General features: G+C 38.8%; 1 protein-coding gene across 10 annotated transcripts in view; it reads left to right on the top strand.

Annotated features, from left to right (window-relative positions):
* Positions 1-14,592, top strand: part of ZNF268 (zinc finger protein 268) — a 39,295-nt gene that overhangs the window by 7,416 nt on the left and 17,287 nt on the right. For 9 of the 10 annotated variants that reach the window (XM_038574545.1, XM_038574543.1, XM_038574544.1 and 6 more), the window contains one exon: positions 8,300-8,500. In XM_038574545.1, coding sequence (XP_038430473.1) covers positions 8,300-8,500 — 201 coding nt within the window. Of the gene's footprint in view, positions 1-8,299; positions 8,501-14,592 lie in introns of those variants that run through there. The other variant, XM_038574550.1, reaches the window with a different exon arrangement.

Here is a 14,592-nt window from a genome sequence, read left to right as displayed (position 1 = left end):
ATTGAAACCTTTATAAACTGCTGGTAGGAATGTAAAGTGATGCAGTTGCTTTGAAAGATTTTGGCAATTTCTTTAAAAAGTGAAATATAGGATCCCTGGGTGGCTCAGCGGTTTGGTGCCTGCCTTCAGCCCAGGGCGTGGTCCTGGAGTCCTGGGATCGAGTCCCACATCAGGCTCCCTGCATGGAGCCTGCTTCTCCCTCTGCCTGTGTCTCTGCCTCTCTCTCCCTCTCTCTCTCTCGCGGTCTCTCATGAATAAATAAAATCTTTAGAAAAAATAAAAAGTGAAATATAAATCTACTATACAATGCAACCATTTGACCTCTCGGAATTTATCCAAGATAAAGGAAAAGATGTTTACATAAAGACTTTTTTTTTTTTTTTTTAATGATAGTCACAGAGAGAGAGAGAGGCAGACACACAGGCAGAGGGAGAAGCAGGCTCCATGCACCAGGAGCCTGAAGTGGGATTCGATCCCGGGTCTCCAGGATTGCGCCCTGGGCCAAAGGGCAGGTGCCAAACCGCTGCGCCACCCAGGGATCCCTGTTTACATAAAGACTTATATGTGAATGTATGTGGCAGGATTATTCCTAGTAGCCCAAAAGTGTAATCTAAATGTTGATTAACTGGTGAATGTATAGCCAAGATGGAATAATGCTCAGCAATAACGGGGACAAACTATTGGCCTGTGCTGTAACAGAATAAACTTCAAAGGCATTATCCTAAGTGAAACAAACCAGACACAATATATACCATGATCCCACTTGTATGAACTGTCCAAGAAAGGCAGTTCTGTAGACAGGAAGCAGGGCAGTGAGTTGGGATGAGAGTGCCTTGGCTACAAGGGGGCACATAATATCTGAAGCAACATGAATATAATCCTGGATGAGATGATTCCTGCATAGCCACCAATTTAATAAAAATCATTGACATTAAATACTCTGTAGAAATTTCATTGTGGCATAGTATATGTACCATAAAATTAACTCTTAAAATGTACACGTCAGTCTTTTTTTGTATTTAGACTTGTACACATATCACCACTCTCTTATTCTAGGACATTATCATCAGTCCAAAAAGAAACTCTGTCCCCATCTACAGTCAATCCTTATTCCTTCTTTTCCCTGGCAACCATTAATCTACTTTGTGTTTTATGAATTTACCAATTCTCGACATCTAAGGTTATACCATATGTGGCCTTTTATATCTGGCTTTTTTTTTTTTTTTTTTTTTTTTTTTTAAGAGAGGCAGAGACACAGGCAGAGGGAGAAGCAGGCTCTGTGCCGGGAGCCCTACATGGGACTCTATCCTGGGTCTCCGGGATCACACCCTGGGCTGAAGGCGGCACTAAACCGCTGAGCCACCCGGGACGCTCTATATCTGGCTTCTTTTAGCATGATGTCTCTAAGGGTTGCTTTATGTTGGTTTTAGCCTTTCCTTAGTGATGTTAGTGACTAGGAAGGCCTGGGGCACTCACCTGGGCCCACGTGGTGGGTCTCCAGACCTTTCCCTGGCTGGAGTCAAAGTTGTGGCTGGAGTGGCAATTGCAGTTCTTCCTACGATTGCAAGATGCACCTCAGTAACAACCATCTGGGAACATTGGAAAAACAAGGATTATAGCTCACAGGTCCTGGAGGATATGTGGTATGCTACACAGCAAAATTGGGAGGGAAAGCGTGCACGCAGGCACTCAGGGGTTGAGGATAAAGTGCCTTTTATTTTTCAAGTTCACTCTTCGTTGGTAAATTTAAAATATAATGGTGGGATTTAGAGCACAGAAAGGGAAAACCAGGATCACTCAAGCAAGTAGTTATGTATGTCACCCAGGGCTTTCCAAAAGGGGGACTTTTTGGGAAGGGCAGCCTGGTTCTTCGCCTGTTTAGCTGGCAGTAATGTTTGTCCAAGATGAATGTCTTCAAAATGAATGCCTTGACAATGAGAAGCTTGCTGTCAGGCACTTATGTTCAAAAAAAGCTAATACTAATACTAATACTACAAAAGTTCATCTATGTGGTAGCATTTATCAGTATCTAATTCCTTTTTACGGGTGAATAACCTTTATATATATATATATATATATATACACACACCACATTTTGTTTATCCATTCATCCATTGATAGACATTTGGATTGTTTTCAATAATGAAATGCTGTGATGCACATTTGTGTAAGTGTGTTTGTATGGACATGTGCTTTTAATTCTTTAGGGCAGACCTAGAAATGGAATTGCTGGGTAAGACAGTAATTCTGTGTTTGACATTTCGAGGAACAAAGTGCTTGCTCCATTTTACATTCTTAACAACAATGTATAAGGATAAAAAACTTACTGTTACATCTGTTTTGTCATGTGCTAGATATCTTGTTTGTATTTTATGAAGTTTTAAATTTTAATTCCAGTGTAGTTAAAATGTGATGTTGTGTTAGTTTGGGGCACGCAGTGTAGTGCCTCAGCATTTCCTCACATCCCTCCATGCTACCCATGGTCCCTGTGCACTTTACCCCTGGACCTAATGCAGACTCCCCCCTCCTCTACTTGCTGACCACAGTTCTCTACAGTGAGGGTTGTGTTTCCTGGATTGTTTCTCTGTTTTTTGTTTTGTGTATTTTGTTTTGTTTCTTAAATTCCACAATATGAGTGCGATCGTATGGTATTTGTCTTTCTCCAACTGGCTTATTTTGCGTAGCATAACACTCTCAAGGTCCATCCATGTTTTTGCAAATGGCAAGATTTCTTTCTTTATTATTCTGAATATTACTTAGCTTTCATTCTAATAGCTGAGTAATATTCCAGTGTGTGTGTGTGTGTGTGTGTGTGTGTGTGTCTGTACATGTGTACACACCACATCTTCATTATCTCTTCATCAGTCTGTGGACACTTGGGCTGTTTCCATACTTTGGCTATTGTAGATGATGCTGGTATAAACATAGGGTTGCACATATCCTTTCAAATTACTGTTTTTGTATTCTTTGGGTAAATACCTTGTAATGTAATTACTGCATCATAGGATAATTCTATTTTTCAGTCTTTGAGGAACCTCCATACTGTTTGCCTGAGTGGCTGCACCAGTTTGCATTCTCACCAACAGTGCAGGAGGGCTCCCTTTTCTCCACATCTTCGCCCACGTCTGTTGTTTCCTGGGTTGATTTTAGCCACTCTTATAGGTGTGAGGTGGTATCTCATTGCAGTTTTGATTCCCTGATGATGCAATGTTGAGCATCTTTTCAAGTGTCTGTTGGCCATTCACACGTCTTCTTTGGAAAAAATGCCTATTCATGTCTTCTGCCAATTTAAAAAAAATATTTTATTTGAGAGAGAGAGGAGCAGAGGGAGAAGCAGACTCCTCCCTGAGCATGGAGCCTGATGTGGGACTCGATCTCAGGACCCCAAGATCATGACCTGAGCCAAAGGCAAATGCTTAACCAACTGAGCCACTCATGTGTCCCTTTTGCCCATTTTTAAATTGGATTATCTGTTTTGTGGGTATTGAGTTGTATCAGTTTATTGGATATGTAATTTGCAAATATCTTCTCCCATTCTGTAGGTTGTCTTTTAGTTTTCATGATTGTTCTTTTACTGTGCAGAAGCTTTTTATTTTGATAAAGTACCAATAGTTCATTTTTGCCTTTGTTTCCCTTGCTTTAAGAGACATTAGAAAAATGTTGCTATGGCTGAGTTTAGAGAAATTGTTGCTTGTAGTCTTTTCTAGGATTTTTTTTTTCTTTTCTTTTCTAGGATTTTTATGGCTTCAGATCTCATATATAAGTCTTTCATCACTTGGAGTTTATTTTATTTTTATTTTTTGGTATGGTGTAAAAAAGTGGTCCAGGTTCATTCTTCTGTGTGTGGCTGTCCAGTTTTCCTAACATTTGTTGGAGAGATTGTCTTTTTCCCATTGAATATTCTTGCCTCTTTTTCAAAGATTAATTGACCTTATAATTGCGGGCTTATTTCTGGGCTCTCTATCCTTTTCTATTGATCTCTGAGTCTGTTTTTATGCCAGTACCATACTGTTTTGATTACTTTGTAGTATAACTTGAAGTGCGGAATTATGATACTTCCAGCTTTGTTTTTGTTTTTCTTTTTCAGAGGGTTTGGCTATTTGGAGTCTTTCATGGTTCCATACAAATTATAGGATTATTTGTTCTAGGTCTGTGAAAAATTCTGTTGGTATTTTGGCTGGGATTGCATTAAATCTGCAGATTTACTGTTCATACTACCCAGTATGGACATTTTATAGTATCTGTTTTTCCAGTCCATGAGCATGGAATAATTTTTCATTTGTGTCATCTTTGAGTGCTTTATAGTTTACAGAGCACAGGTCTTTCATTTTCTTTGTTTTTATTCCTAGGTATTTTATTATTTTTGGTGCAACTGTAAATGGGATTGTTTTCTTAATTTCTCTCTGCTGCTTTATTTTTAGTGTGTAGAAATGTGATGGATTTCTTTTTCTTTTCTTTTTTTTAATTCATGAGAAACCAAGAGAGTGAGAGAGAGAGAGAGAGAGAGAGTCAGAGACATAGGCAGAGGGAAAAGCAGGCTCCATGCAGGGAGCCCCATGTGGGACTCGATCTTGGGGCTCTGGGATCACGCCCTGAGCCTAAGGCAGATGCTCAACTGCTGAGCCACCCAGGAGTCCCTGTGACAGATTTCTGTACATTTATTCTGTATCCTGCAACCTCATTGAATTCATTTATCAATTCTAGAAGGTTTTTTGGTAGAATCTTTAGGGTTTTCTATATGTAGGATCATGTCATCTACAGATAGTGAAAATTTTACTTCTTCCTTACCAATCTGGGTGCCTTTTATTCCTTTTTCTTGCCCGATAGCTGTGGGTAGTACTTTGGGTACTGTGTTGAATAAAAGTGGTGAGAGTGATCTTAGGGGGAAAGCTTTCAGTTTTTCACCATTGAGTATGATATTAGCTGTGGGTTTTTCATAGATGGCTTTTATTATGTTGAGGTATATTCCCTTTAAACTTACTTCATGGATTTTTTTTTTAAAGTCATGAATGGAAAAAAAAAAATAAAGTCATGAATGGATGTTGTACCCTGTGAAATGCTTTTTTTTTTTTTTAAGTAATGCACAGGATTTTATTTTATTTTATTTTAATTTTTATTTATTTATGATAGTCACACACACACACACACACACACACACACACACAGAGGCAGAGACATAGGCAGAGGGAAAAGCAGGCTCCATGCACCGGGAGCCCGACATGGGATTCGATCCCGGGTCTCCAGGATCACGCCCTGGGCCAAAGGCAGGCGCTAAACCGCTGCGCCACCCAGGGATCCCGTAAAATGCCTTTTCTGCATCTATCATGTTGATTGATGATTGATTTGTGGATATTGAACCACCCTTGCAACCCAGGAATAAATCTCACTTGATCATAGTGAAAGTTTTTTTTTTTTTTAAGTATTCTTGTATTCAGTTTGCTGATATTTCGGGGAGGATTTTTGCATCTATGTTCATCAGAGATGCTGGCCTGTAGTTCCCCTTTTTTGTAATGTCTTTATTTGGTTTTGGGATCAGGGTAACACTGGCCTCATAGAATAAATTTGGCAGTTTTCCTTCTTCTATTTTTTGGAATAGTTTTAAAAGAATAGGTATTAACTCTTCTTTAAATGTTTGGTAGAAGTTACCTGTGAAGCTTTCTAGTTTGTACTATTGTTTGTTGGGAGTTTTTTGATTATTGATTCAACGTCATCACTGGTAATCCGTCTGTTCAAATTTTGTATTTCTTCCTGATTCAGTTTTGGGAGGTTATGTGTCTCAAGGAATTTATCCATTTCATCTAAGGTGTCCAATTTGTTAGCATATAATCTTTCATTCTATTTTCTTACAATGCTTTGTATTTCTGTGGTATTAGTTACTATTTCTCCTCTTTCTTTTCTGATTTTGTTTATTTGAGTCTCCTCTGTCTCTCTTGAGTCCAGCTAAACGTTTATTGATTTCGTTGGTCTTTTCAAAGAAATAGCTCCTGGTTTCATTGATTGTTCTTTCTTTTCTTTCTTTTTTCTTTTTTTTTAAAGAGTTTATTTATTTGAGAGAGAGATAGTAAGAAAGAACATGGGGGGAGTGAGGAGAGGGAGAAGCAGGCTCCCTTCTAAGCAGGGAGCCTGACTTGGGACTCAGTCCCGGGACCCTGAGTCCATTCCCTGAGCTGAAGACAGACACTTGACTGACTGAGCCGGCCACGTGCTCCGTTCTATTGTTTTGTTTTAGTTTCTATTTAATTTATTTCAGCTCTAATCTTTATTATTTCCTTCTTTGTACTGGTTTTGGGTTTTGTTTGTTCTTTTTCTATTTTCTTTAGATGTATGATCAGTTGTTTGGGGTTTTTCTTGCTTCTTGGGGTGGGCCTTTATTGCTGTGAACTTCCCTCTTAAAACATCCCAGATTTTGGACTGTTGTGTTTTCATTTTCATTTTTCTCCACTATTTTTTAATTTTCTTTCTTGGATGACACATTTATTGTTTAGTAGTATGTTGTTTAACTCCCATGTATTTGTGTTTTTCCCAGATTTTTTCTTGTGACTTTTAGTTTCATAGCATGTGGTCAGAAAAGATGCATGGAATGACTTTGGTCTTTTTGAATTTGTTGTGACTTGTTTAATGGTCTATTCTGGAGAATGTTCCATGTATATGGAATGTGTATCCTGCTGTTTTATGATGGAATATTATGAATATATCTGTTAAATCCGGATATCTTGTTTCTTAATAATGGTACTATGATGGTCATTTCCTACAGTGTACATAAAGTGGTTTAAAATTATAATTTATTTTCACTAACAAGGATACTGAAGGAAGTCCAGGCTGTCTTTGTAGCTCATTTTATCCAACGAATACACAGATATCACATGTTAAGATCAGTTAGAAAAATTATTCTCTTGTAGTTTTGTTTCCAATTTGATAAAAATATGTATTTGTTGATACTTATTTGCAACTGTAAGAACTGTCTTCCCTCTTTTTGATTATGTAAGATATTTACATGATTCAAAAGTATAAACTAACTTGCTTGCATCCCTTCTGCCCTGTTCTTTCCCTCCTGCAGAAATTACTATTTTTACTGTTCCTAGCTCATCTTCTCCGCCATTCTTTTGGAGATACAAGCAAACTCACACCTGTATGCTAACCCTTGTCACCAAGCCCTTCATTCTGCCTCTTGCCCTGTGCTTCCTAGAGGTCAGCGTGCCTTGTCTTCTAATGTTCTTCTCACATTGACATATTTTGTTGTTAATTTCTGGAATAAGATCTGAAGTCTTCCTTCCTCCTGTCTGATATCCTTTCCCCCTTTTGTGTCCTTTCCCTCTTATTATCCTGATCTCTCCTTTCTTCTCCCCTCCTTCCCTCTCCCTCCCCTCTCCCCTCTCTCTCCCTATCTCTTTCTTTCTCTCCTTCTCATTACATTAATCTTATGTGCTGAGTGATTTGGGCACTATTTTTTGCACTTTTCCCTCAGAGCAAAAGTCTGTGTGTCTGGGAAGGACTGTTTTGTTCCTTCAAATTCTCATGTTCTCAGGTGGCCACAGTGCTGTCAGGTCAGGTAGTGACTTTGGGATTGTTCTCCCGTTGGGGGCACACATCATGGGGACTTTGGGGATCTGCAGTGTGTAGGCCACTGGAATTTTCCCTCATTGCTCACTCTTCTCTGTTGGGATCTGTCCTCTGCTCTCGGGTCACCTCTGCATTTATCTTGATGTTTGTGAGGAAACCCTGTCACCTAGACCATGTGCATTTGTTTGGTGTTGATGTCTATGGGCTTTTTCTTGTACCATGGTGATCAGTCTCTTCTGCATTTATTGGGAGTTCTTGGAAGATTAAAAAACTGCACTGCTGCCCTGATGCCACCCTACTCTCAGTGTTCTCACCACAGCAAAAAATAAGACTCACTGAGTGAGATTAAGTGAATTGTTCATGGACATGTAAATAGTGAGGGAAGAAATTCTAATTCACTCTGGCTCATTCCAGATCTCTTGCTTGCATACACCCACCTGAGAACAGAGTTGTTACTCTTTTGCGTCTGGTGTTGTGTTCTTAATGAAGTTGTTCAGCTCTTAGGATGGTTGCTGCATCTTCAGGATTCCTGGTGGCTGTGCAGAGTTTTGGGGAGACTGTTTTCAGTGTGTTGGGTGGCCATCTGCATTTTGTCTCGTGTCTGCCTCACAGCGACACTGAACACAGCGTGCAGAACACCCAGCCTGGCCTCATGGGGGAGTGTTCACCAGCAGATGAGCCGAGCTTGGGGCCCAGAAGAATTCTGGTTATTAAAGCGGATTTGCTCTTGTGTCCACAGGTTCCACCTCTCCAGGAACAAGATAGTTCATGCAACAGAGCCCGAGAGATCCAAGGTCAGGAGTCCATCCTGGGTCAGGGGACTGATGAGCAGAGGCCTCTCACTGGAGGACTGCGGCAAAGACGCAACACTCACAGGACAGAGCAGGTTCTGGAGTGGTTGTTTATTTCCCAGGAGCAGTCAAAACCCACCCAGTCTCAGGTGAGTTGCTTGCTTATTTGTTCCTACTTCTGTTCTTCATACTTCTTTCTCTCTCTCTCTCTCTCTCTGGTGGGGAGAGGGATGGCGATACTTAGGTCAAAGGGTTAAGTTAATCACTCTCAGTTCATGGTCTCTTTATCGTCACTGGTCTGTGTAAGGTCCCCATCTATCTTTATTTACATATTTTCTGATTTCCCATGCTCAATTTCAGTCTCCTTCCCCATTCCCCCAAATTACTTTTTTTATGGATTTCTTTTCTTTATATGTGTTCACACAATATATATTGTTATTGCTGTCAGGTATTTTTAATTTATGTTAATTGTGTGACACATGCATCTTGCAATCTTGTTTATATTTTTCTGTAAGTATGTTGTTTCATTAAACACCCTGCTTTTAGGTTTACTGCTCATGCCACCAAGAGCAGTGTGTGTGAACGGTCTATGCTTCCCAATCTTGGTCTATTGTGAGTCTTTTGAATTTGAGCCATTCTGCTGGTTGTATGGTAGTTCTTCTGTATGGGTTTAATTAGCATTTCCTGCTAGCTAAAAAGGATGAGTACCTTTTATCATGCTTATTTGACCTTTTGTTGCCTTTTGTGTTTTCTTTTTTCTTATTTGTTTAAACAAATTTTTTTTATATTCTGGAAGCTTGTTAGAAATGCAGAATATTATGCCCCCCCTCAATCCTGTTAGAATCAACTCTTCATTTTAACAAGATTCAGTGATTCATACCCATGAAGGTTTTAAACTAACTTGATACCAAATCCATATTCAGATTTTTTTACCTCCAACATTCTGTTACAAAAATTTTCAGAGAGCAAAGTTGAAAGAATTTTAGTGAACCTCTGTGTACCCATCACCAGAATTAACATTAACATTTTACTAAACTTACTTATCACAGTATCTGTCTTCTCTCTGTGCATCCATTGACCTATCTCATTTTTGGTGCATTTCTTAATATATCTCAGATACCATCATTCTTCCTCTAAATATTTCAGGGTAAAAAGTATTAACTCTTATTCAATTTTTTTTTTTTGCTTCCCTTTTCATTCTGTTAATGTCTTTTGATGAACAGATATGTCTAATTTTAACTTATTCTGATTCATACTTTTTTTATTACTTGTGCTTTTTAGGTCCAATTTTAAGTGCTTTTCCCTTATCCAAAGCTCATGGAGACATTTTTCTTTGTTATTTTGCCTTTCACATTTAGATTTGTAATACATCTAGAATGAATTTTTATGTTTGGGGTGGATAGGAGTCAAGATTTATTTTTTCATAGTGCAGTGCAGTGATTGGTTTCTACCTCTGGCTCTGCAGTGCCACCTTTGTCATCTGTCAAGTATCCATAAATATGGTTTGGTTTTGTAACTCTTTATTCTGTTACACTGGTGTCACGAGCATGCTATGAATGTGCACACTTGGGCTGTGTCAGCTTTAATCAGTTATAGAACAGTTCACATAATTGTGAAGCAAGTTCAGGGTCTCAAGCTCATTTAACTTGGCTTCATACACAGAACACAGAGCAAAGCACAGTACAAAGTCCCACAACAAATCAGATACAGTAAGGGGTAAGAAGTTACTAACCAAACACAAAGTCCCAAAGTCCGTCTGTGAGTGTGCAGTTGAGATGAGCCCGGGTCCCTCTTGGCATGTGCTTCTTATTATGTTCAAGCTGTGGAGAGTCTGTCCAGTGGCAGCAGTTGCTTTTTGATACATTCAGATGTGAATGAGTCAGCATCTGAAGAGTGACGATTTGCTGCAAAATCTTCCCTATTTAAAGGAGTTTAATCAAGGGCACCTGGGGGGCTCAGTTGGTTAAGTGTCCAGCTCCTGGTTTTGGCTCAGGTCATGATTTCAGAGTCCTGAGATCAAACCCCTGTTGGGCTCTGTGCTCAGCTGGGGGTCTGCTTAAGATTCTCTGTCTCCCTCTGTCCCTGCCCCCCACTCATTTGTGCTCACACACACACACACACACACACACTCTCTCTCTCTCTTTCAAATACATAAATCTTTAAAGGAGTTTAATCAGTCTTGGACCTCTGTTGGCCTCTTCTTCTGCTGGCTCTCAGCTCTGGGTGCTGGTTTCCATGATTTCTGGTCTTAACTGCAGTGCCTTTGGCTGCTTGTTGCATCACCACTTAGCAGAGTGATTACATCTTGTTCTCTGCAATTGGTCTTCTTTTCTGTCCTTGTGCCAATATCACACTATCTTTATTTATAGTAGGTCTTGATATCCAGAGGCTTCCAGTTTTTGATGATTACAGATGCAGTCAACATTCCTGTATGGGTTTTTGTGTAGACATGACTTTTCCCATTAGTTGTGTAAATAGGAACATGATTGCTGGATTGTATGGTAACAGTGTATTTATCTTTGTAAAAAAAACTATCTTCCAAAGTATCTGCACAATTTTGCATTCTTACCAGCAGTGAATGAGAGTTCCTGTTGCTCCTCATCCTGGCCAGTGCTTAGTGTCGTTGGGTTTGTAAAATTTTACCATAATAACATATGTGAGGTGGTATTTCGTTATGATTTTATTTATTTATTTATTTATATATTTATTTATTTATTTATTTAAGATTTATTTTTATTTTATGATATAGAGAGAGAGACAGACAGGCAGAGGGAGAGGCAGGCTCCATGCCAGGAGCCCGACGTGGGACTCGATCCCGGGACTCCAGGATCGCACCCTGGGCCGAAGGCAGGCACGAAACCACTGAGCCACCCAGGGATCCCCTCGTTGTGATTTTAAATTGCATCTCCCTATGGCTAGTATTACTGAATATCTTTTTTTTTTTTTTTTTTTGAATATCTTTTAATATATGTTTTGCCCTCTGTATATCTTTGGTGAAGTATCTGTTCTGTGTCTCATCTTTTCCCCATTTTTTAATTGGGTTGTTTTCTTGCCATTAATATGTAAGGGTTCTTTACATATTCTAGATTCTAGTCCTTCATCAGAAAAGTGATTTGTAGGATGCCTGGGTGGCTCAGCAGCTAAGCATCTGCCTTTGGCTCAGGGTGTGATCCTGTGGTCTTGAGATTGAGTCCCATAACAGGATCCCTATTTTCTCCCAGTCTCTGGCTTGTCTCTTTCATTTTTGTAATACCAGCTTTCACAGAACAAGTATTTTAATTACAGTAAATTCCATTTTCTCAATTTTACTTTTTAGAATGGATTGTGCTTTAGGTGCCATGTCTAAAATCTCATTACCCACGCACCTGGCTGGCACAGTCAGTGGAGCATGCAACTTTTGATCTCTGGGTCATGAGTTCAAGCCCCATATTGGGCATGAGGCCTACTGAACAAAATGAATAAATGAAAATAAAATCTCATTGCCCAAACCAAAGTACACAAATTTTCTCTTGTATTTCTGTAGACTTTTTAAAAATAGTTTTAGAATTTACATTTAAGTCTATGACTCATTTTTAGTTAAATTTTATATAGGGTTGGGTTATGTATTGAGGTTTATTATGTCTATGGATGTGAAAGTATTCCTGCACCACCATTTGCTGAAAATATTTTCCTTTCTCCATTGAATTGCCTTTATGTCTTTGATTAAAAAAAAAAAAAAATCAGGAGACAATGTTTGTATGGGTCTATTCCTAGGCTCTGTTTTCTGCTTCATTCATCTTGTGTCTGATCTTTCCTCAGCATCACACCAACTTGATTTTATAGGAAGTCTTAAAATGGGCTACTGGAAATACTTCACCTTTGCTCCTCAGAATTGTTTTGGCTATCTTTTTTCCTCTGCTTTTCCATATTAATTATAGAGGAGCTTGTGGATAGCTATAAAAACTTGCTAAGATTTTAGAGTTCGTTTTTATGTATGAGGTTGGGAAGGATCCGACTTCATTCTCTTTCATGTGGACATGCAGTTTTCTCAGCAACATTTATTGAGAGGAATTTTCTTTCCCCATCGTGTGGTCTTAACACCATTGTTGAAAATCATTTGAGGGGATCCCTGGGTGGCTCAACGGTTTGGCGCCTGCCTTTGGCCCAGGGTGTGATCCTGGAGTCCTGGGATCGAGTCCCACGTCAGGCTTCTCCCTCCTCCTGTGTCTCTGCCTCTTTCTCTCTATGTCTATCATAAATAAATAAATAAATCTTAAAAAAATTTTTTTTAAATCATTTGACCATATATGTAAGGGTTTATTTCTGAATTCTCTAGTCTATTTCATTGGTCTGTATATCAGTCTTTATGCCAATGCTACTTTGCTGTAATTACTATAGCTTTGTAGTCATTGTTGAAATAGGGAAATGTGAGTCCTCTAGCTTCATTCTTTTTCTATATTGCTTTGGCTATTCAGAGTCCCTTTATTCCATATGAATTTTAGGATGGGCATTTCTGTTTGTGCAAAAAAAGTGTCAGTGGGATTTTGATAGATATTACATTTAGTATGTAGATCACTGTGAGTAGTATTGGCACCTTAATAATAAGCCTTCCATCCATGAACATACACTATGTTTGCATTTATTTATGTCTTTTATTTATTTATTTAAGATAAAAAAATAATTTATTTGAGAGAGAGAGAGAGCATGAGCAGGGGGAGATGGAGAAGCAGACTCTCCACTGAGCAGGGAGCTCAATGCAGGGCTTGATCCCAGGACCCTGGGATCATGACCTGAGCTGAAGACAGGCTTAACCAACTAACCCACCAGGCACCCCCATTTATGTCTGAAAATTTATTTCAGCAGAATTTTCTAGTTTTCATTCTACAAGTTATTTACCTCCTTGGATAAGCATTTATTCCTTTTTTTTTTTTTTTTAAGATTTTTTTTTTTTATTTATTCATGAGAGACACAGAGAGAGGCAGAAACATAGGCAGAGGGAGAAGCAGGCTCCCTGCTGGAGCCTGATGCAGTACTGGATCCCAGGACCCTGGGGTCACTACCTGAGCCCAGGGCAGATGCTCAACCACTGAGCCACCCACGCATCCTGCCTTTATTCTTTTTGATGCTATTATAAATGGAATTGTTTTCATAATTTGCTTTTCAGACTGATTATTTTTCATATATAGAAATGCAACTGATTTTTTTGTGTTAGCATTGTATCCTGCTACTTTGCTGAGTTAATTTGTTAGTTCTAACCAGGTGTGTGTGTGTGTGTGTGTGTGTGTGTGTGTGTAATCTTTAAAGTTTTCCACATGTAGGATCATATCATCTGTGAAGAAAAATCATTTTACTTCTTCCTTTCCCATTTGAAAGACATTTCTTCTCCTTGCCAAATTGTTCTGGCTAGAAATTTCAGTACTACATTGAATAGAAATGGTGAAAGCAGGCATCCTTGCTGTGTTCCTTATCTTAGAGGAAAAGCTTTCAGGGGATCCCCAGGTGGCTTAGCGGTTTGACGCCTGCCTTCGGCCCAGGGCGTGATCCTGGAGTCCCGGGATCGAGTCCCACGTCGGGCTCCCTGCATGGAGCCTGCTTCTCCCTCTGCCTGTGTCTCTGCCTCTCTCTCTCTCTTTCTCTCTCTGTCTCTCATGAATAAATAAATAAAATCTGTAAAAAACAACAACAAAAAAGAAAAGCTTTCAGTCTTTGACCAATAAGAATAATATTTGATTTTTATTTTTTTGGAGTTTTTTTTATTATTAATTCAGTATCATCACTGGTAATCAGTCTGTTCAATTTTATATTTCTTCCTGATTCAGTTTTGGGAGGTTATATGTCTCTAGAAATTTATCCATTTTTTTCTAGGTTGTCCACTTTGTTGGCATATAATCTTTCATTCTATTCTTTTACAATCATTTGTATTTCTGTGGTATTAGTTATTATTTCTCTTCTTTCTTTTCTGATTTTGAGTCTTCTCTCTCTCCCTCCCTCTCTCTCTCTTTCTACCCCGCCCCCTCTTCTTTTAGTTTCTGTTTCATTTATTTCTGCTCTAATCTGTATTATTTCTTTTCTTCTACTGGCTTTTGGGTTTTGTTTATTCTTTCTAGTTCTGTTATATGTAAGGTTCAGTTGTTTATTTGAGATTTTTCTTGCTTCTTGAGGAGCCTGTATTGTTATAAACTTCCCTCTTAGAACAGCTTTGGTACAATGATTTTGGATCATTGTGTTTTCATTTTCATTTTCTTCATGTATTTTTTAATTT

The sequence above is a fragment of the Canis lupus genome, chromosome 26 (genome assembly GCF_011100685.1).
Source record: "Canis lupus familiaris isolate Mischka breed German Shepherd chromosome 26, alternate assembly UU_Cfam_GSD_1.0, whole genome shotgun sequence".
NCBI lineage: Eukaryota > Metazoa > Chordata > Mammalia > Carnivora > Canidae > Canis > Canis lupus.
This window is presented reverse-complemented; position numbering and strand designations above follow the sequence as displayed.